Raw genomic sequence first — 19,249 nt, forward strand, 5'->3', positions numbered from 1 at the left:
TTCTTTGCTTTTTTGTTTGTACAAAAACTCAATGACGGAACAGGCCTACATTTGGTATGACCGACGGGCAATAGAGGCTGGTGTAAGCCCGACGCTCTTCGGAGTAATCTCTACTGGCTCGAAGTCTGCTGCTGAGTCGTTGATGTGCAGAAAATCGTCCAAGACTGGGACACGTTGCGACGGCGAGTACCTTCGAGAAGACTGCTCCATGAAAGGAACGTGCTCGTACTCTGGCTCCTTCGGCGGGGATGAGCGGAAGTAACAGATGAATGCGAGAGCCAAGCAGAAGAGGCTGGTACTCACGACAAGGACCGTTTGAGGCTCAAGAGCGCTCTGTGTCGGCGGTGAGACCTGCACTCGTTGCCGCGGCGCCTCAGTGGGCCCAGAAACGTTTGCTGAGGTTTCCTTCGTGCTAACGCACACAAGTGAGCTGTCGTGGAGACGAGACACGGTCGCGGCCAGGCTGAAGCATCCAGAAGAGGGGCCAGTTTGGACAATGAACGTTCCTGGTAGACTACTCGAACTCTGCATTACAGCGCCAAGTGAGTGATGGCTGGAGATGACATCGAAGGCCATGTCGGTGGGGAAAACCATCCTGTGGCCGTACTCATCAAAAAGTGACAGGTAACCGCCGAAACGGCTGTTACTCCAGTGCTCCGCAACTGGCTCGCTGCCAACCGACACCTTGGCTGGAGGTGTTACGGTAACCAGGTATTCGTAGGCGTAGCTTCGCGAGTCGTCATGAATGGTTATGCGTGAAGAACATCGTTGTCGGTTGGATCGTAGGACAAGCCCTCCCGCTTCAGATGTCGCGCTGACACAGCCAGTGTCGTCCGTGTTGACACGCCACTTCTCGCTCACCACACCCAGGGCGTACCTAGACTCTGGCACCAGGAATAGTTGCCGGCCAAGGGCGTCAGCAAGGAATATCTCTGAGGAGGGTTTGGCCGGGAGTACGGGGCGGCTGAAGGGCGACGCGGGAATCACAGAGATCTGCAATACAGTTACAAGGGCACTATACGTGGACTAATCTGATCTAGACTAAACTCACGCTAAGAGTTTTGGTTTCCCTGAATTTTCCGCAGACCACGTCCACCTTGACGCTGGTATTGCCCGACGCAACAGCCTCAACATCAGCAGAAAACATTCCAGCTCCAGACAGCGAAGAGGTCAGGACGTCACCGTCCGCCAGCAACAGGTTCTCATCCAGCGCCGTCCAGGAGTACACGCAAGCCGAGTGTAGTCGGGACCGTCCACGAGGCAAGGGCAGATGCGCCAGCGTGAACTCCTCGCCAGCCTTGTTGACAGGCACGACTCGGAGCCTAGACCGGTTCCCCTGCATTAACACGCCAGTCTCACCCCGGCCATCGAAGTCGCAGTTGAGCTTAGAGGGCCAGGCCACCTCTACTGGCACGCTAGCGCTTAGGTGGTCGGAGCCGCTGCGACCCGAGACAACTACAGAGGCCCGGCCTATACGCTTTGTATGGATGAGGCCGGATTCGACGTTAACTTCCACGCTACGGATGTTGTCGGAACTGAAACTCAAAGCCAATCTCTCGGGACCACCAGTCACTAGGAGCTCCAGCGAGTGCTCGTCAGGCAAGAGGATCAACTTGGAGTGGGCCACGGCCAATGGGAGATAGACGTAGACGTTAAGGAACTCGCTGGTCACGACGGAGCGGTCGACATTGGTGCCCTGCACCATTACTCGATACTGCCCATGAGCCAAAGGCTCTAGCTCCAATGTTGAAGGGTCCATCGGATCGGTTACAAGCCTGAGGCCGTCTCCTGTGGTCTTCGACACGATGCCCATGGCGGCGAACTGTGAGGCGTCCAATTCGTTGCCCAAGACGTCGAACGCCGAGATCTTAACGCGGAGCGTGGAACCCAGCTGCAGCTGTAGGTCGTTGCTTGCAGAGGAGCCGTCAGCCCGGAGGGTCAGGCTACCCAACGGTTGAAATGTGAAGCGCACCGAAGACGCCTGTTGGCCAGGACCCACGAGTAAGTTGTCCACCAGCTCCGCCTGCACCTCGCATGCCTGCTGCGGCCGGACTATGAACTCAGTGTAGGAAGCGGGCATCTGCGCCGAGAAGGGAACTGACTTCATCGTTATTCGTTCCTTTGATAGGGCGACCGAGCGGCACATTTCGGACAGAGTCTCCGGTGACAGGTTAGCCAAGGGGTCCAGTTTCCGTTTTACACCGAACAGGAAGGAGTCATCCGAGTCGCGTGTGTTGAGTTTGTGCGGGTGCGGCGGTGACGAGACCACGGAACCCTCCGAAACCACACGTACGTCGCCGCAGAGCCCCTCCAGCTTGGCGCTGCCCGAGCCGAAGACGCTCAGGATGCGGGCCACATAATCAGGGTGAAAAAAGAAGTGCATACTGTCCGCCCGTGGAACCGCTGTCTCAGGCGTGAGAACTACCGCAGGGGGGACAACCTCAACGCTTAGCTTATCAGATAGAACGAAAGGTGACGATCTCCCGGCCTTCTTCCACTCCTCTGGCAGCCTTAGGCGCTTGTAGTAATCGTCCACCATGTTCCTCGCGGGCTTAACCAGATGAGTCAAGTCGAACGGCTTCTGATTCGTGTTTAGACGCAGCTCCATGGAAACCGAGTGAGTGCCGTGACACGAACTCGTCGAAGACTTTATAACAGAAGGCTTGGAAACGTCCTTGCTGGGATGAAGTGGCAGAGATGACGCCCATGTAGGCGTCAGCAGGCCGAGTCCGAGCATCGACTGCCCTGAACGATCCCACCCAACCATGCGGAAACCTACTGACTCTCCACACTGCAAGAAAACCGTGCGCTCGGAGAGCGGCGCGACTTCGTCGGCCTGCATGGGCGCCAGTTCCACTTTGACAGGCACCGTACAGGTCACAGTCAGGTCGCTCGAGTCGCGCGGGGCGCCAGTGTCGTCGAGGAACGTGTGGAGCACTTGAGTCGCTTCCGTGGCGGAAAGGCACGTAATCTGCACGGTGCGGCTAACGGGCGTCTCCGTAAGGCTCATGAACTTATTGTCCACGGTCCATCGGTGCTGGAATCCTTTGATAGGTCCGCCCTTAAGGTCGACGGTGAAGGAGGAACCGACGACAACGGAAGCGGCCGTAAGAGTGAGATGTTCTTGGAAGTGGTAGGTATCCCTTGGAGCGAGCCTCAATGGTGATTCACGAATGACAAGTGCAGTTTTGTCGTGGACAGTTAGCTCAACCTCCTGAACGCGCTCATCCAGAAGCACATGCTCGTCCTTACTCAGTGCTGCGCGGATCTTCACGTGGCCGGTACGGCGAGGTTTCACCCGGAAGGCAGCACACGCCCCCGCAGGCGGGGGCAGGCCTGTTAGTTCCACCTCATCACGAGACCAAACTCGAAGAGTGAACCTGCCGTCGCTGGGACCTCTCCAATGTGGACTGGCGAGGTGGTCAAGCCGATCACACGCTGTGAACGGTACGGTCTTGCCGACGGTCCAGTAGTCAGGTGCATCATTCACATCTGTCAAAGCCGCGGCAGTTACCAGCGCGTGATCTTGGACTGTGATATGGGCGCTGTCCACGCTTAGGGAGAGGTGGTGAACCTTCGCAATCACTACGTCGACGGCGAAAACGTTGTCGGTGTTCTGTCTGTCGATGGCAATAACCTGAGCGCAGCCAGCCTCGCTCCCGGCCTTCATGAGGCCGGACGGAGAGATGGTCACAATCCGGGAGTCGGTCGACTTCCACATGTAAGACCCAGACCCTCCTTTAGGGTGCAGTTGCCAGACGTGCATTGGCGGAAGCACCACAGGTACTGACGATGTGGCGGGCAGCATTGCGGAAGCCGGATGGTCCGTCACCGATACTGGCTCCACGATCGTGAAAGCCAGTGACCCGACTAATCCCAACTGGAGGTCCTCGATCTTATCGAGGTTCACACGCAGCTCTCCCTTGCCTAAGGCCACTGCTTGATAGCGAGCCACTGCGCGGTTAGAGCTCTCCCACCGGAGATTTACAGGGCAGCTTTCACATTTGGGTTGAAAGCTAACATTGGAGGGCACGTACATCAAGTCGCCTTCGGGGGTCCGAAGCTGGACTACGACAATGTATTCCCTGCCAAGAACGAAGTAGTTGACGAATACGGGGACAGGCATAGGGGGCTCGGACTGAGGCGAATGCAGGCTTGCAAACCACTTATCCAGTTCGGTTTTGGGATACGACAACTGAAATCAAACGTTAAAGAAGTCGAAAAAATTCAAAAAAGAATCTAAATGAAATGACCTTACCTTCGCGATGTCAGGCCCTTCGTGCCAACGGGGCAGTCGTTCCACGCTGAACGCCAGAACGTCCACTGCAACGGGTCGAACGACCTTCACGTCAGCTGTGGCCTGGTTCAGTGCCAGCCGGGTGTCTGTCAGGCGCAGTCCAAACTCCGTGGGGAGAGCAGGGGGGCGGTCAACACGGACGGTTCCCTTCTGGTCGGTGGAGAGCCACTTATGGCCGTCGGTTGACCACTCGAAAAGGCTGCCGGTCACCAGCTCTGAGGCGTGTAGCGGTACGTGCGGCCGGAGCCTCCTACCTGTGAATTTCAGGCGAGAGTGAGGCGGAACGATCAGCTGCGCGGGGAACACTGCAACTGGTTCTGTGACATTTAAGTTGACTTCCGCGGAGATGCCTGACGGGTAGCCAGCCTCCAGAAGTCTCACAGAGACCTTGCTGCGACCACTTGCCAAGCCTTTCGTGAGGAATACGTCCGACTGGTGACCTTCATTAGCGAGTTTCTTTCTCTTTTCTGTGGCCTTGTACACGTCGCTCTGCAATGGGACCTCCTGCAGAATGCCAGGTTCCTCAACGACCCACTTGAACGTCAATCCTTCAAGACTCGAAAAGACGTTTCCAGCATCGTCGTAGCCCTTAACGGTCAGCGTCTCCACTGTGTCCACATTGATATTTCTGGCACGTGTCTCAATTTCGAGACGCCGAATTGTAGCAACGTGCACCTCGCATTTCAGCTCAGAACCTGACGACTGATCGCTGGCGAGCACCCAGGTACGCTCGGAGACCTTAGGCGGATCACGGAGGCGCTGGCTGACGTGAGCCCTGTTTTCGCAACCGCCTCCGGAAGCCAGAGGTATCACAGCCGCCGTGTCCGGTCGTTGAACGCGCCAGGTGTAACATCCTCCATAGGCTGTGATGGGCACCGTCACATCCCGACCAACTTCTTTATACCACGGCAGCAAGACTATTACGGGGTCTATCTGTCGAATGGCGTCACGGCACGAGGCAGCGAGGGGCAAAATCAACCATGACGCCCAAGGGACCATTCTCTCGTGCGAAATTCACCGAATAGAGCCTTTCACCAAGAACGCTGTACCAGCGCAAAGCTGCATCTACAAAGACGTGTTGAGGCTGTGTGTGTGTTGAAGGAGTCCCCCACGGCTGGCAGGCCATCCAGCGAGCGAGATGTGGGACAGAACGGCTAGTGAAAATGGTGCAATTTCCTGCGTGTAGAGATGGCCTCTGTTCGACCAACTGTCACAGTCTACTGCGCCTCGGAGCCCAAGACGTCCACTGGTACGGTGTCGATGCCTGCCGTATTCACGGCGCCAATCAGACACGACCTTGCCCACTTCACGCACTTCATGATGCTCAACAACGCGCGCCAGCCCTATGCCGTAAAGCCTGGTGCTGGATATGGCACTGCTGCCCACACCTGGGGTACCGGCCGCGCCGTGTCCCGAATTCCCCGTGTCCCTGGAGGTGGTACTCACCGCTCGGGACAGGGTGCCTTTGGTAACATGTGTCGCAAGGGAGGTATGTTCGCTCCCACCAAGACCTGGAGAAAATGGACCCGCAAGACCAACCTCACCCAGAGGAGACATGTACTTGCGTCCTGTATCCATGCCTCTGCGGTGCCTGGTATCGTGATGGCCCGCGGACATCGAGTCGAGAACGTTGCCGAGCTTCCCATCGTCGTCTCCGACCAGATGGAGACGTTCCGCAAGACCAAGGAGGGCTACTCTATGCTCAGAAGCATCGGTCTGCTCGACGAGATGTTCCGTATCAAGGACGCCAAGTACATCCGTCATACCAAGGGTGCCAAGCGTAACCGCAAGTTTAAGGTGAAGAAGGGACCTATCGTCGTTTACGCGAACGACTCCGCTTGCGAACGTGCTTTCGCGAACCTCCCAGGTGTCGACTGCATGTGCGTAGACAATCTCTCCGTACTGGACATGGCACCAGGAGGCCACGTGGGCCGTGTTGCCATCTGGACTGAGGGTGCCTTCAGAAAGCTGCATGATCTGTTCGGCTCGTACGAACAGCCTGCGGCTCTTAAGAAGGGCTACCACCTGCAGAGGTCACTGCTCACCAACGCCGACATCTCGAAGATCATCAACTCCCCTGCCGTTCAGGCTGCCGTCCGACCGAAGCTCGAGAGCAGCACCATCAAGAGCGTGCAAGTCAACCAGTTGAAGAACTGGGACGCGCGGGTACGTGTCGACCCTGCCTACCCCGAGAAGCACGCCAAGGCTGTCGCCCTCAAGGTTCGCAAGAGTCCCGAGTTCAAGGCCATGAAGGCCAAGAAACTCCAACGCAAACAGGCCGAGGTGGCTCACTACCGAAAGATGAAGGAGATGCGGTCCACGTGGGCTAGGCAGGGCGCCGTGCCAGAAGGAGACGTTGACGTTGCCAACTGAGTTCTGTGATTGGAACAGAGGTCCATACTGTAGTGTTTTGCGCGTTACGAGGTTTTCTGGCGTTTACATGTACTATGACCAGCCTTCAACAGCTGCCAGAAAACGGTACTGGGCCAGGGGAAGGGCCCATCCAGTGGAAGCCCTCGCGCCTCCCGTGCTTCCCGAGCTTTTGCTGACACCTGCCAAATTTCGCAGTACTCCTCGTAGGTGAGGATGGAAAGGTCGAGAGGGTAGATCTGAAGGGCAGGGTTAACTTGCCAGGGGGATATGCCAGTGTAGAGGAACTTTACTGGAACAGCGACAGCGGCCTGGGTCTCGAGTTGCGGCCGCACAAAGCGAAAAGGTTTCAACGGGGCTGGTCCGCTATTGTCGGGTGGCATGAGTGTGGTCGTTTTCGACGCCTGGTCAGCTTGAACTCTCTTCAAAACCGAAGCGAGGTCGGCCAATTTATCCTTCAAACTGCGTAGTCTAACTTGTCGAGTCTCACCTGTCACTGAGGAAATTGGCCACTGGTGCCGGCGCCGGCGCGGATTGACGACCGACAACAGGTAGAACATGTTGCGGATCGTTCAAACACAGTGAAATAGCCAGTGCTTTGGCACAGGAGTCGGCCAGGGGTTGTCCGTCGCGCCCGATTTGAGCCGGTCTCCCGTGATTCAAGGTGTTGGCTGGCGGCTGGGCTTGGCTGAACGGAATGCGAGCCTTAACAATCCACTCGATGCTGAACATGCGGCCTGTGAAAGGCCTCCCGTTCGGCATGTGGAATACGGTCTTCTCCAGATGCGCCTTGCCGGGGAGGGAACGCATGAGTGCCACTCCTTCCCACTGGTGGCAGACACCAGTTACCAAGAAAAATAGAAGGACAGGCCCTTCCGTGAACGCTTCACGAAGCACGTTTTCGTTCTTGAAGGTGGTGGCCCAGACGTTTTCGCGTTTGGCGATCTCGATATTCTCGGCGCCCATCGACCTTATCAGAAAGCTCTTTGCCCGATGGACCTCGAACACAGATTGGGCCCAGGGGCCCACGCGTGACATATTAGCTATTTCGCGAAGGTGTCGTAGTCCTGTCCTGTCAACATTTATGAAGTTCAAAAGTTACACTCTGTCACCATGATATAACGTGACCAGGTACGCCTGTTCTAAATGCTTGTCGGTCTCGAGGTCTTGCATAGAATCGGCGACGTCTGTGACGAACTTTCTCAGGGAGGGCTGCTTGGTCAACGTAACGTTGAGGTTTCCTAAGGCGTCCCGATCCTCTCCGTCGTCGTGATCATCTCTGTCCGCGTGATCCCCATCGACACCTGCATCATCTATTTGACGAGTCTGGGTATCGTCGACAAGAAGCTCTTGTAGCTCACTCGCGGTTGCAAAGCCTGATACCTGCGTGACGACGAAGCCGCCTATCAGCACGCCAATGACTCCGGCGGCGATGTTCGCCTCGTCACCCACGTCTTTGGCGCGGGAATGGTCCCCCGTGGTGCCGCTTTTGCGGTTGGTCATGTCTGTCGTAAAGAGTGGGGTTGTGGTCGAGCCAGGATAAGGTACGACCGTCGTGCTGGATCCACCCAAGCAGGTTTCTCTGGTGGGCTCTCTCGAGCATTTGAACTTTACGCAGTAAAGGCCAGTGAGCTCGTACAAGTGCTGCATACGGTAGTTCACACAGTCGAAAAAGCTGTTGCCACAACAGTTGTGTGCGTGATAATCTCCGCCATCGCACGTACCTGAACTCTCCACAGCTGGATTCAACGAACACGTCCGCATTACTTTTTCCCACTGCATATGCAGATGACCTGTTGCTCACCTTATCGGAATGGAGGCACTTGTGGTTACAGAAGTCCTCCGCTACGAAGAGTGACGGGGCGCAAGCTGGGTCGACTACTTCGCATAGCTGCACCACACTCACATTCCTCCAGTTTCTTGTAGCCGTTAGGGTGAGGCTGAATCCCAACTCCATCGGAAGGGTTGCAAAAGTCGTTGAGAGATTTGCTGTCTCCTATCAATAACATAAAGACGCCAATGAACATCCTACAGGTAGCGCCCAAGTGGAATAGTGTCACAATTTCTCAATTCAATGCCGTTCAGGTGACAAACTCTTTTCTTGACAGCAGAATTCTGGTGCTGGACAATCCTTCTGTGGGCTGTCTGCGAGCTCGAACTGTCATCGCGGTCCCACCTATGATTAAGCTGGTCAAAATTCACCGCAAACCTGAGCTAAATGCAGTCGCCAGGGGCCGTGTTTTACATTTGAACCTACCACACCCCTCAGTTTCCGAGAACCACGCGGTGCTGAATTTGAAGGACCTGTCGCTGGTTGACCTCCGCTCGTCAAATGGCACGAGGCTTATTCTGTCGTGGGAGCCACCCAGCGACCCGCTGGACACCTACGCCGCTGACAACGGTGGAACTCCATGGAAAACGAAGCGCGTGCGCCATACGGTGCTGGCCACAGGGCAGCCGTTCTTAGTTGGGACGGTTCCGCTGATCCTAATTAAGGACACCACCTCCATCCAGTCTCAGGATACTCAGGTCCGCGACTCGGCACTGGAAGTGAGGCCTCACCAACCTGAGGCAGTGCCTGTGTTGCTTAAGCGGCGGCAGAGAGACAAAGACGGCGCACGGTCAACTTCGAAACGCATTCACAAACATTAGAGATGGTCATCAAAACCCATAGAACCCTCAGAGAGCTCTGCGACGGAAATGTCCTCGGACGACAGCTCATCCACGTCCGCATCGACGATGTAGTCCTCGAGTCGTTCGCCTCCAGCGTCTGCTGCCGCCCGGTCGAGGCCAGACAGCTGCTCGTAGACAAGGTCCAGCCACACCCCCTGACCGAAGGACCTCGCGATCAGCATTCCCACGTTGCTGCCGTCCTGGTTCTCCAGTTCCACAGTTGCACCGTGATCCTTCAGAATCTTGATCGCCCAGAGGGCAAACCGCGGATCGGGACTGGTCTCCGCGATGACATGCACAGCTGCGTCGCCCAGGTCGTTGCAGACGTCAACTGAGGCGGCGACGGCTGCGTTCGACAGGAGCGTGGTCATGAACGACAGAAGCGCCATCTGCGGGTCGGTGAGCCCCTGGTCGTCAGCATACGCGGCCTCTCGCAGCCCGGAGAACGAGTGGTCAGAGGAGGCCCAGGCGGTGTTTACGGCGGACTGGAACGGCAGCATGTGCAACAGGGTGTTCCCGCACACATCCCTAACGCTTACATCGGCTCCGTGCTGGATCAGCCACTCCGCCTGGGCGAACCTGGCCTCTTCAACACAAATGCAAAGCCATGTCATCTCGTTGTACTCGTGCAGGGCGTCGTTTATCGCTTCAGGATGGCGTGAAAACTCGTTCATCATCCGAACGTCGGAGTCATCGCCTCCGTAAAAAAGGCGTTCAATAGGCGAATACGAGCTCTCCAACGCGAAACTGATGACCTGCCGGCAGTCCGTCTTCTGACGCATGGCCAAAGCCAGCGGTGTCATGTTTCGGGCGTTCCTCTGCCGCAAGTTGTAGTTTTTCGAGTGCAGTCCTCTCAGAACCTCCACCTAAATCAAAGACGTCAGCCGGTCTCACCTTATTGGCCCTAGCCGCGACGTGTGCGAGCGAGTTCAACGAGTTTGGGGCTGCGGGGAGACCCGTCAGCTCGGCCTCGACTGGCAGTCCTCGCACCATCGCCTCCACAGCCGCCCACTCCTCTTCTGTCTGTGCATCCAGAGCACGGTTGTGCACTTCCTTGAGCCTACTCTCCATCCACCGGCAATTTCGTAATTCACTGTCAGGTTCGGCCGATGGAACTGCCTGTGGACGAACCTCATTTTGAATATCCTCCTGAGGTGCAGCAGTTCTTGCCAAAGAAGGTCTCTCTTTCGACGTTTGCTGACTGCTCGAAAGTGTTGGCAGCGGCGCGCAGAGGTCTTGAGTGCGTAGAGAAAGAACGAGAGATGCAAAACATTGATCGTACAGTCAGGGGCACAAACGTTAAGACTCAAGAGATTCTGGAGCTGAAGGCACTTCGAGAGCGGATTGATGCTGTCGATAAGGAAGCTCGTCGGAATGACGTTCAACGACACAAAAAAGTGCAGGCTTACCAGGAGCAACTGACAGATGTTAAGCAGCAGATAACTAGATTTCTATCCAGAAGGGAGGAATACCAACAGGAGATAAAGCGCCATTCATCCGTGAATGACGAGTTGAAAGATTTGGACGAGACACTCGCACGTCTGGCAGAGCTCGCAGAAAAGGCACAAGACGAGCGGAACCAGATACACGACATTACGCGGAACATCCAGGACGCTGAGGCCCTACTGTGACTGCAGCTGTTTCTTCTCCCAAGCAGGCACCTCAAGCCTTGTGGCCAACTCCCGTTCGGCTTCCTTGCGGGCTTCAACGGAAGGCTCCTTCAGGAAGAGTCCTTTGCCTTTAGATGCGGCAATCTGCGGTAACCCCGTCATCTTTTTGAATTGCTTCGCGACCAGTAGGCTTCCGCTCGCAAGGATGTACTTGTTCTGGTTGCTGACCCCTATCACATCTTTTATGCATGTCTCGGGAGGTTGTGCCTTCGAGTAGTCGAGTTTGACAGGCGCCACTGTTGACATGTCGATCTCACGAATTCCCTCCTCCGTCTCCACCGCGATGTCCGTAATGTCTGCGGTGGACTTGGCTGCGGCACGTTCCATGTGCCCACACTTGACCTTGAAAAACTTTTTTGCGACGACAACCGCACCCATTCTTTTCTTCTGCCGGAGGTATGCCAGGCAACATTGACTAGTAACGACGGTCACCTTCTCGGATCCTAACGTCTCCGCAATCGTCTTCTTCACGTCCAGTTTTTTCTCCAAGCAGTAGAGGATGAACTCGGGGTCAACGACCACTCTATAAGGCTCCTGTATTCCAAAATGCGACCTATAAAAAGACGTAAACTTGCGGTTGCGTTTCTTTCTTTGCAGTTTCCCCATCACAAGAATTCGGGATTTCACTCATCAGTTCTGCTGCTCAAGCATCTTGCCTGTTCTTGAAGCCTGGCACAGCTCATTCGGCTTGGGGAGTAGCACCCATCTGGGACGGGGGTGCCCTTGCAGATCAGCTCTCCCCTTAAGCTGGCAGCGTACTCGTGGCCATTATCAATGCTCTTCAACGGGCGTTGCAGACGCCTGAATGTTTTCTTGGTAGCCTCCTCAATGGAGGTCAGCACCTCGTTGGTCCTCCTCGCAGGCAACTCCTGAGTGTAGCTGACGACAAAGCTCGAAGGGGACGGGGAACTGTCGGGAACTGCGTAACTAACGGGATTTAGCTCACTTTGGAACGCATGACTGACCAGGGTTCGATACCGATCCGCGGTGAACTCGTCCGAGAGTACGTAGGGCGAGATGGGTACTGGTGAGAGATCAGGCGACGGCTGCTCTGACGGGACCCCAAGAGCGTTCTCGATGTTGTCAGTCGGCATGTAGGTGCACCCTCTGGTATGTGTGCAATGCGTCGAACACTAACTCTCAAGGAAAGCCACGAAGAATTCCTCCCCCAGACGTCGAAGTCACTAGAAGGAGGCGTCAGTAGCGAAATGAGGGCTGCTGTGGAGCGGGGGCAGACCATTGTGGAGAAGAAGGCCTCCTGGCCCTTCGACTTCTACCAAGCCAGTGATTACTACCCTGTCGACTACCATTACTGGTGGTCTCCCTATCGTACAGTCGTGGGGAAGACGCAGCTGGTCATGATGCACGCGACATGCTCCGTTGAAGACGGATCCCTAATTGCAGCGGATCAAATGCTAATACGACCGGCGATGCGACAGGCCGCCCGTCTAGCTCTGAAACGGCGTAGTCTTTACCGAGACGCCACATTTGATTGACGTCACTTTGTCAATGTTTAGAATGTAGCATCACATCACACCACTCAGTCATGTTTTCGGAGATCTCATCACTGGCTCCGCTTACTGATTTGCACGGTTAATCGTCCATTTCTGATTCTGGCATGAGTACTCTTAACCTACAAACTGCGTCGCCCACTACCACTAACCTACCCCAATCCCAGACGGTCCTGGACCCAATGAGTGGCATTCTTCAGGCTATGGCGGTCAACGTGCGCGACAGCGAGGTGGACCGGGTCGCTGATGTCGAGACTGCTTTGAAGAACTGGGAAGCCAAGCAGATCGGCTACATGCCCTTCGTGACGATACCGGATTCAACCAGCTTTTTCAGCTTGGGTGTCGCCCACAAGATGAAGTGGCCCTCTGCAGCGGTCATCGGTACTTCAGACGTCAACGTTCTCAACGGCAAGAATGCACCTGCATCTCTACGTAAGGCCTTCTCACTCGTGTTCGCGGACGAACAGCTTAACAATGCAATGTCACTTCACCAACACCTGATGCGAGTCGCTTACAAGACCCATAGCAAACCCATGGACGGCATTGTCGGCAGTCTTGAGCCCCGCACCGCAGTGAAGGTGCCTGAGAACGAGACGCAGAGGTTCTGGTTTGGCAACAACAACTCTACCGGCATCAAAGCATGCCACATCTCATTCATCTCACACAAGGACTGGCTCAAGGCCGAGCTTGGAGTCCGTGACTCCCAGAATATGAACCTCACGGGCGCTGTGGTCGTTTATCAGCTCGCGGATGACTTGACGTTCAATCATGACAAAGGTGATGGCGACAACCAGATCTCGCAGTCTAACCACTGCCGTACAGTGGTGCTCGTGCACCTTCCCAAGATCCTGAAGGACGTGTCTGGCTTTCAGTTCCGGTTCGGCTCGCAGATCAACAGCATGACCGGTTACCTACGCGCGATGCGTCTTTGCGGAGCCAATTTCGAGTCTACCTGTCAGACATGGAACTCGGTTGCCGGCCTTGGCGAGGCGGTGCCCCAACAGACGGTGCATGTCGCAGATGCGAACTTTGATCTGATGGACAACACGACACTTCCGTACACCGAGAACGAGCAGCTGAACCCTTTGGCCGGCTCCGACACTGGTGTTATGAGTCATGACGGTCGCGCAGAGGTAATGGTGGCCTCCGCCGACAAGCTTCGAAAGGCCGTCAGGTCCATGATCCGCAGGGGACCCGACCCCAGAAAAATGGCCAACTTCAAGGAGAATTTCATCACTAAGCTTCGCCTACAGAACCAACTTGATGGCATGACTGAGAAGGATCTCACCAAACAACTGAAGAAGCCCAAGTTTATTGCCGCTGTACGAACTGTGCAGTCATTTGACAAGAGCCTCACCAAGGCTATGAAAGATAAGAAGACCCGTGCCTTCTTCAAAGCCTTGAAGCACTTGTACACGCTGGAAAAGGCGGTGAAGAGCTCTGACGACCTAAAGCTACACCCAATCGGCGCCGCTGTCTTCGGTTCCGCCGGATTCCGCCAGGAGGAGCTGCAAACTTTCCAGCACAGTGGAAAGGTGTACAACCCAGCCGCTTATTACTTCAACGACGGCGCCATGAAGGCCACCTCCGCCTGGGGCTCTAAACAATTCGAGCCTCGCGCCCAATTCGCTGTCAGCCAGTGCGCGCTTAAGCCGCGCTTAACGCGTTCCGTCATGCAAGATATGCAGCGCGCTCACTGGAACCCGGAGCCGTTTGCCCAGCAAGTGGCAGCCTCCGACCTTGCAGGCCTCCAGACACAGGCCGAACAGTTGAACTCCAGCCCCGTCTATATGGAAAACGGCGGTTTCCGAGCCCTATCAGATTTGTACACCGCCGCAGAGATGAAGAAGAGTTCGTTGCATAACATGGGCGAGGTCGCCATCGACAAGCCCCTCTTTACTAGGCCTCAGTTGGTGGTCGACGCACAGCCCCGTGGTCCCGCCAGCGCTTCCAGCCGGATCTAATCGTTTTTTTTCGTTTTCGTGTTCAAATTGTCCCCCTCGTGGTCGTTAACTCGAAAAGAGTAAAGAAAATAATAATTAAATACGCGGAATAATGTGTAGTGCTGAGACCACTGAGTGTCATTCCAGCCTCCCAGAGAACGTAGACGACTACATTGACCTCGGCGAAGTCGGCAGAGGCCACTTTGGTGAAGTGCACAAGGTCTGTCCCAAGTCTGACACCTCCTTTGTGTTGGTGTGGAAGAAGCTGGCCTTCTACTGCATGCCTGACAACGAGCGAGCGCAGGTGGCCCAGGAGGTGGCCGTTCTCAAGCAGCTCGATCATCCTGGTGTTGTAAAGTACTTCGGAAAGATAATGGACGATGATAACCGTTTTCTCTACATCGTAAGCGCCAATCGCAGCAGTCATGCAGCTGATGGAGTGGTGCGACGGTGGAGACTTAGGGCAGCACTTGAGGGAGTCCATATCGACGTGCGCTGACGACCCCAAGGAATCCCCGTCGATACCGGAAGCTGTTCTTGTCGAGTGGCTCCGCCAACTACTCGAGACACTCGACTATTGCTACAGCCGCCGGGAGGGTAAAGTACTCCATCGCGATATAAAACCTCAGAACATTTTGTTGTCTCAGGGACGAGTGAAGCTTGCCGACTTCGGCCTTGCGAAGATGATGAACGCCGAGAGTGAGGGTCTCAGGGGACGTAATCAGACCTCGCAGAGACGCACGTCGGTACTCCGTACTACATGTCGCCAGAGCTGCTGCGTAAGGAGGTCTATGACGAGAAGAGTGATGTCTGGGCATTGGGCTGCGTTTTCTTCGAGTTGGTGTCCGGCAGGTCCCCGTTCTTCGCCGCAAAGACGACGGCGGGGTTGCGTCGGATGGTGGATGGCCCTGCGCCTGCTCTGAGCGACAACGTGTCACCCGAGCTCAAGACGCTGATTAGCAAGATGATGAGCCCATCCGTGAGACATCCTCCCAATCCACACAGCCCACTGACCGGCCAGCGCCAAGAGAGCTGCTGGGCAACCTCCTGATGAGATATGCTTCCTGCTTGCACTACCAATCTCTATATGAAGACGCTATGAAGGAAATTGAACGGCTGAAAGCGGCGATTCCAGAGACGAATGACTCACCCATTCAAAAGCCAGAAGATCCTCCTGAAATCCGAACTCCCATCCGCACCCCAGTACCCGAAATAACGCCAGCCACGTCACGCCGTAAGAGCCGACGAAGATCCTCTGAGACTATTTGGAGCGAGAGGGTGGACAGCACTCCCTTCCGAACTGCGTTGTGTGGCACACCTCAATGGCGCGAGAAGGCAGATAGGTTGGACGTGCGGCTCCTCACTCCAAATAGATTTAGGCGGAAGGAGTTACGACGTTCAACGGAGTCTCCGATGACGCAGAATAGCCCCGTCGCATTTCGTAAAGAGAATCTACCTCCCGACTTACCCACTGGAAAGAGAAAGCGACCCGTAACAGCCCAGGTACGAACGCCCTGTCGTCCTAGCTCATCCCCTCCCCACAGAAAGGAGGATCTTCATGGATGCCGGTGGAAGTGGCTGAAATGACTTCTGTTTAATATTAGTAAAACCGATGAAAGACGCGCAACAGCTTTTGAAGTCGACAGCCGCAGTCGTAGAGTCGGCTACATTCGTGGAACGAGCACGGCAGCGACAGACGCCTTCGTCAAACCGTATGGCGGATCAGCTGCACGCCGAAATCAGAGGTCTCGAGGCCAAGTTGCAAGCTGACCGCCATGTCCTGGACGCCCTTCGTACCGCGATGGGCGACCAGGCCAACGCAAGCTTGGATGGCCGTGTCACCGCCACCAGGCGACTGCTCGCTTGGAATGAAGACCTGCGGTCTAATTCCGAGACGGCAGGCCGACTCCATCCCACGTGAACCCTGAGTCCTTGTCCAGAACTTTGTAAATCCGTACCAGCCATTGTGACGTGCTGTAGACCTCCTCAAAGAACGTGAGGTCAATCTCGTCGTGAACTTTATCCATGCGCGAGTAGTCCATGCCACGGACGTAAGGGTGCTGCGGGTAGCGGAAGTAGGACAAGGCCCAGCACAGCGTCTGCTTGAAAGCGGCGCTGGCTACCTCAGACTTGACCTCGAGCGTGCCACTCTCTCGACTATTGAACGCATCTATATCCAGTGCTGGAAATTCGTCAGCGACAATGCGAGCAATCCAATACATCTTATTAAGCTCGTCGGATGTCTGCGCCGAAGCACCACCGAACACTACCATAACGTAGTCCACGTCCAAGTAGCGCAGCACGGCATGCGCCTCGGCCTCCGGTAAGGACAGTGCTAGGCCGACACGGGCGATATGCCGTGTGTTCCAGGTGTTGTTGTCTACGAGTGTTATGCGACGGGACATCGCAGATACCTGGTATCCGTAGTCCCACCAAGCAGCGACTACGGCGTTGGGTGACGTGTTGTGATGCAGCCAGGAGAAAGCCTCTCTGAAGTCGTCAATGACAAATCGAGCTCCGTCGCTAGCAATCTGCTGCTCAATAACGACAGAGGGGTTGGAAAACACCGTAGCAGACGACCAGGTGGAGTGGAGTGTGACCTTTACCAGCATGGCCCAGAAGAGGAGCACCGTTGGGTAGACTACCCAGTAACGGGGATAAAAAGCCACCTTGGCCTCTATTTCTTCCTCACTCAGCATTCTATTGTTTGGCCTCTTCAACACGTTCAGCATGGATGAATACTCCTCACCAGACAGCAACCCGGCCACCGAGGAAGTTGGGATGCTTCCGCAAAGTAGCACGATGAGGTGTGTATATCCAATAGAGGCGAGAATACAGACTGCAGGTGTCGCAATGAGGGTCATTCGACTCATGACGCAGGCGAAGTACGAAGAGGTGACCGCGAACATCGCCAGCAGAAAGAGGCCGAAGGTCTGACGAGAGGGGGCACGGCCCATCCACGAGGGACAAAGGCACGTAAGCAGTCCCGGGAACGCTCCCGCCAACACGACGGAATGCATGTCGAAGGCCATGTTGAACCACGTGGAGGGCTGATGCTCGGATACGGAAGCGATGATGGGCACGAACTTCGCAGCGTACGTGGGGTCCAGAAGCGTGAGCGTGCGACCACCGAGCTGCGCGGCACCTGAGTTAGCCCTCCCATGGAGACCTACGAGACCAGAGCAAAAAGACGACAGTCGCCGCGATACCGATGCCTACAGGAACGAGGGTACGCCGCCTAAGGATGAACGAGGTCCTACGCCGTTTCATCAGGAGTACAGCGACAGACAGGACGGCCACGGCGTGAGAGGCAAGGTGCTCACCTGACTTGAAGGCTTGCATTCCAACGATGGGCAGCATAGCTACGAGAGAGGTTCCCAAGCAATGGAAGATCAAGTACACCGCGTGGTGACCCGACTGGAGGCGGCCCAGCACGAACTGCACGAGCACAAACAACGCCACGATGTTCGTAATGAAAACGTACCCACCCCACGAGCACGCCATGTAGAAGTAGGCCAAGGCCGCCGCGACGGCTGACAAAAGCGAGGTTCGTTGAAACGCGCGGACGATCCAGTAGAACGCGTGCATGAGGGCAGTTATGGCCACGGCTTCGTTGTCAAAGGACCCCCCCACGCTTCGACTCAGGTACGCGGGGGAAGTGGAAACGAGGTAGGCGGCTAGGAGTGCAGTGCTGCGCCATCCGCAGCTTTCTCGAACTAGTGCGTACACTGCCACCGACGTCAGGCACGCAAAGACAGGACCAAGAAAAACGCACACATCTCGCACCTCCATGGGCAGCCCCACGTGGTGCAACACCCAGTGCAGCGAGGCCGCTGTAACCATCACTCCAGGGTACATTGCCTGGCCCGCGACCCTTCCCAGCGGATACCACGAGGAGGCGTCGAACCAGTTCCAGAAGGCGTATATGCCTGATTGGGACAGCACTTCAGTTGCGCGGTAGTTGAAGTACGGGTCGAACTCGTGAATCACACTTTCGAACTTGACGATGGCGAAAAGCCTCACGGAGAAGGCAGTGATGCCGATGAGAACCAAGACCAGTCGAACGACCGTGATGTTGTGCGCGGCGACGCAGCTCAACGTCATAATGAACTAATAGTATGAAACCACAAATGGGAGTGAACGGTTTTCGGGGACAAGTCATTCCGCCGGCAGAGTGAGACGACGAAAGCGCCAGATTATTTGGAAATATGGGAGGAGACGGAGGCTCAATACCAGGAAGGGCCGACGTTGTTCGCACACGCGGCTACGAGTTCCTGCGAAACCTGGGCGGTATGGGATACACGCCCAACACGGTTGTTAGGTCTGATGGAGAGCGCGTGAGCCGCCTGCATGAGAGGGAATTGCGGCTGAAGACATGCAGCCTTTCGCAAGATCCTCTGCAACATCCAGTCGTTATAGACCGGAAAGGCAACTTATACAACAAGGAGGAGGTCGTACGGCGACTGCTTTCGAAGCAGGAGTGTCATGGCATAAAGAGGCTGAGGGAGGTGCAGGAGATTTCTCGTGACTGTTTTCTTCCTCAGACGGCATATCTATTTTGTCCGCTGACTTCTTCCGAAGTCACCCCTGCCGTGAGAGCCGTAGTGGTGTGGAGGTGCGGCTGCGTGGTCCGGTTACCTATGTTCACGGAGATTTTCCAGGCCAATGACGAGCAGTGTCCCCGGTGCGGTGAGCCAGTCACCTTCTGCTGCGAAGTGGCGCCAAAGGAGTGGTCGTAATCGTCGACAAGGCCGTCCAGGAGGTGTATGCTATGCTGATTTTACG

At 55.7% G+C, this 19,249-nt stretch overlaps 11 protein-coding genes across 18 annotated transcripts; 5 read left to right on the forward strand and 6 right to left on the reverse strand.

The window, feature by feature from the left end:
- Positions 1–45: 45 nt before the first annotated feature.
- Positions 46–5,296, reverse strand: KVP17_000981 (uncharacterized protein; the record flags this gene model as incomplete). Its single annotated transcript, XM_068515969.1, has 3 exons — positions 46–993; positions 1,052–4,195; positions 4,259–5,296. The coding sequence occupies 3 exons, from the start codon at positions 5,294–5,296 to the stop codon at positions 46–48; spliced, it is 5,130 nt and encodes a 1,709-aa protein (XP_068371052.1).
- Positions 5,297–5,485: 189 nt separating this feature from the next.
- KVP17_000984 (uncharacterized protein) lies at positions 5,486–6,670 on the forward strand (the record flags this gene model as incomplete). Its single annotated transcript, XM_068515973.1, has 1 exon — positions 5,486–6,670. The coding sequence occupies one exon, from the start codon at positions 5,486–5,488 to the stop codon at positions 6,668–6,670; it is 1,185 nt and encodes a 394-aa protein (XP_068371055.1).
- A 44-nt stretch (positions 6,671–6,714) lies between these two features.
- On the reverse strand, positions 6,715–8,624 carry KVP17_000974 (uncharacterized protein; the record flags this gene model as incomplete). 4 transcript variants are annotated; one of them, XM_068515954.1, is made up of 4 exons in its annotated part: positions 6,715–7,129; positions 7,158–7,739; positions 7,770–8,443; positions 8,472–8,624. In XM_068515954.1, 4 exons carry the CDS (start codon positions 8,622–8,624, stop codon positions 6,715–6,717), a joined length of 1,824 nt encoding a protein of 607 aa, XP_068371037.1. The 4 variants fall into 4 exon arrangements, with proteins under 4 accessions (XP_068371037.1, XP_068371039.1, XP_068371040.1 ...); XM_068515956.1 differs by lacking the exons at positions 7,158–7,739; positions 7,770–8,443; positions 8,472–8,624 and having other exon boundaries at positions 6,715–7,050; XM_068515957.1 differs by lacking the exons at positions 6,715–7,129; positions 7,770–8,443; positions 8,472–8,624 and having other exon boundaries at positions 7,154–7,705.
- Positions 8,625–9,315: 691 nt separating this feature from the next.
- Positions 9,316–10,411, reverse strand: KVP17_000986 (uncharacterized protein; the record flags this gene model as incomplete). Of its 2 annotated transcripts, XM_068515977.1 has the most annotated exons (2): positions 9,316–10,206; positions 10,235–10,411. In XM_068515977.1, the coding sequence occupies 2 exons, from the start codon at positions 10,409–10,411 to the stop codon at positions 9,316–9,318; spliced, it is 1,068 nt and encodes a 355-aa protein (XP_068371059.1). The 2 variants fall into 2 exon arrangements, with proteins under 2 accessions (XP_068371059.1, XP_068371058.1); XM_068515976.1 differs by lacking the exon at positions 10,235–10,411 and having other exon boundaries at positions 9,316–10,143.
- Positions 10,412–10,962: 551 nt separating this feature from the next.
- On the reverse strand, positions 10,963–11,616 carry KVP17_000982 (uncharacterized protein; the record flags this gene model as incomplete). The annotated part of the gene is made up of 1 exon (XM_068515970.1): positions 10,963–11,616. The coding sequence occupies one exon, from the start codon at positions 11,614–11,616 to the stop codon at positions 10,963–10,965; it is 654 nt and encodes a 217-aa protein (XP_068371053.1).
- A 17-nt stretch (positions 11,617–11,633) lies between these two features.
- KVP17_000977 (uncharacterized protein) lies at positions 11,634–12,104 on the reverse strand (the record flags this gene model as incomplete). Its single annotated transcript, XM_068515962.1, has 1 exon — positions 11,634–12,104. One exon carries the CDS (start codon positions 12,102–12,104, stop codon positions 11,634–11,636), a length of 471 nt encoding a protein of 156 aa, XP_068371045.1.
- Positions 12,105–12,131: 27 nt separating this feature from the next.
- Positions 12,132–12,506, forward strand: KVP17_000978 (uncharacterized protein; the record flags this gene model as incomplete). Its single annotated transcript, XM_068515963.1, has 1 exon — positions 12,132–12,506. One exon carries the CDS (start codon positions 12,132–12,134, stop codon positions 12,504–12,506), a length of 375 nt encoding a protein of 124 aa, XP_068371046.1.
- A 122-nt stretch (positions 12,507–12,628) lies between these two features.
- On the forward strand, positions 12,629–14,485 carry KVP17_000972 (uncharacterized protein; the record flags this gene model as incomplete). The annotated part of the gene is made up of 1 exon (XM_068515948.1): positions 12,629–14,485. One exon carries the CDS (start codon positions 12,629–12,631, stop codon positions 14,483–14,485), a length of 1,857 nt encoding a protein of 618 aa, XP_068371034.1.
- Positions 14,486–14,576: 91 nt separating this feature from the next.
- On the forward strand, positions 14,577–16,062 carry KVP17_000976 (uncharacterized protein; the record flags this gene model as incomplete). 3 transcript variants are annotated; one of them, XM_068515959.1, is made up of 5 exons in its annotated part: positions 14,577–14,867; positions 14,896–15,163; positions 15,190–15,443; positions 15,470–15,967; positions 16,009–16,062. In XM_068515959.1, 5 exons carry the CDS (start codon positions 14,577–14,579, stop codon positions 16,060–16,062), a joined length of 1,365 nt encoding a protein of 454 aa, XP_068371042.1. The 3 variants fall into 3 exon arrangements, with proteins under 3 accessions (XP_068371042.1, XP_068371043.1, XP_068371044.1); XM_068515960.1 differs by lacking the exons at positions 15,190–15,443; positions 15,470–15,967; positions 16,009–16,062 and having other exon boundaries at positions 14,577–14,963; XM_068515961.1 differs by lacking the exons at positions 14,577–14,867; positions 14,896–15,163; positions 16,009–16,062 and having other exon boundaries at positions 15,225–15,515.
- A 285-nt stretch (positions 16,063–16,347) lies between these two features.
- KVP17_000969 (uncharacterized protein) lies at positions 16,348–18,568 on the reverse strand (the record flags this gene model as incomplete). Of its 2 annotated transcripts, none has more annotated exons than XM_068515942.1 (2): positions 16,348–17,609; positions 17,638–18,568. In XM_068515942.1, the coding sequence occupies 2 exons, from the start codon at positions 18,566–18,568 to the stop codon at positions 16,348–16,350; spliced, it is 2,193 nt and encodes a 730-aa protein (XP_068371028.1).
- A 104-nt stretch (positions 18,569–18,672) lies between these two features.
- On the forward strand, positions 18,673–19,203 carry KVP17_000988 (uncharacterized protein; the record flags this gene model as incomplete). Its single annotated transcript, XM_068515981.1, has 1 exon — positions 18,673–19,203. The coding sequence occupies one exon, from the start codon at positions 18,673–18,675 to the stop codon at positions 19,201–19,203; it is 531 nt and encodes a 176-aa protein (XP_068371063.1).
- Positions 19,204–19,249: the final 46 nt, after the last annotated feature.

This window comes from the organism of the source record quoted next (genome assembly GCF_019968985.1).
Source record: "MAG: Porospora cf. gigantea B chromosome Unknown PgB_NODE_91_length_42213_cov_119.789, whole genome shotgun sequence".
NCBI classification, from domain to species: domain Eukaryota; phylum Apicomplexa; class Conoidasida; order Eugregarinorida; family Porosporidae; genus Porospora; species Porospora cf. gigantea B.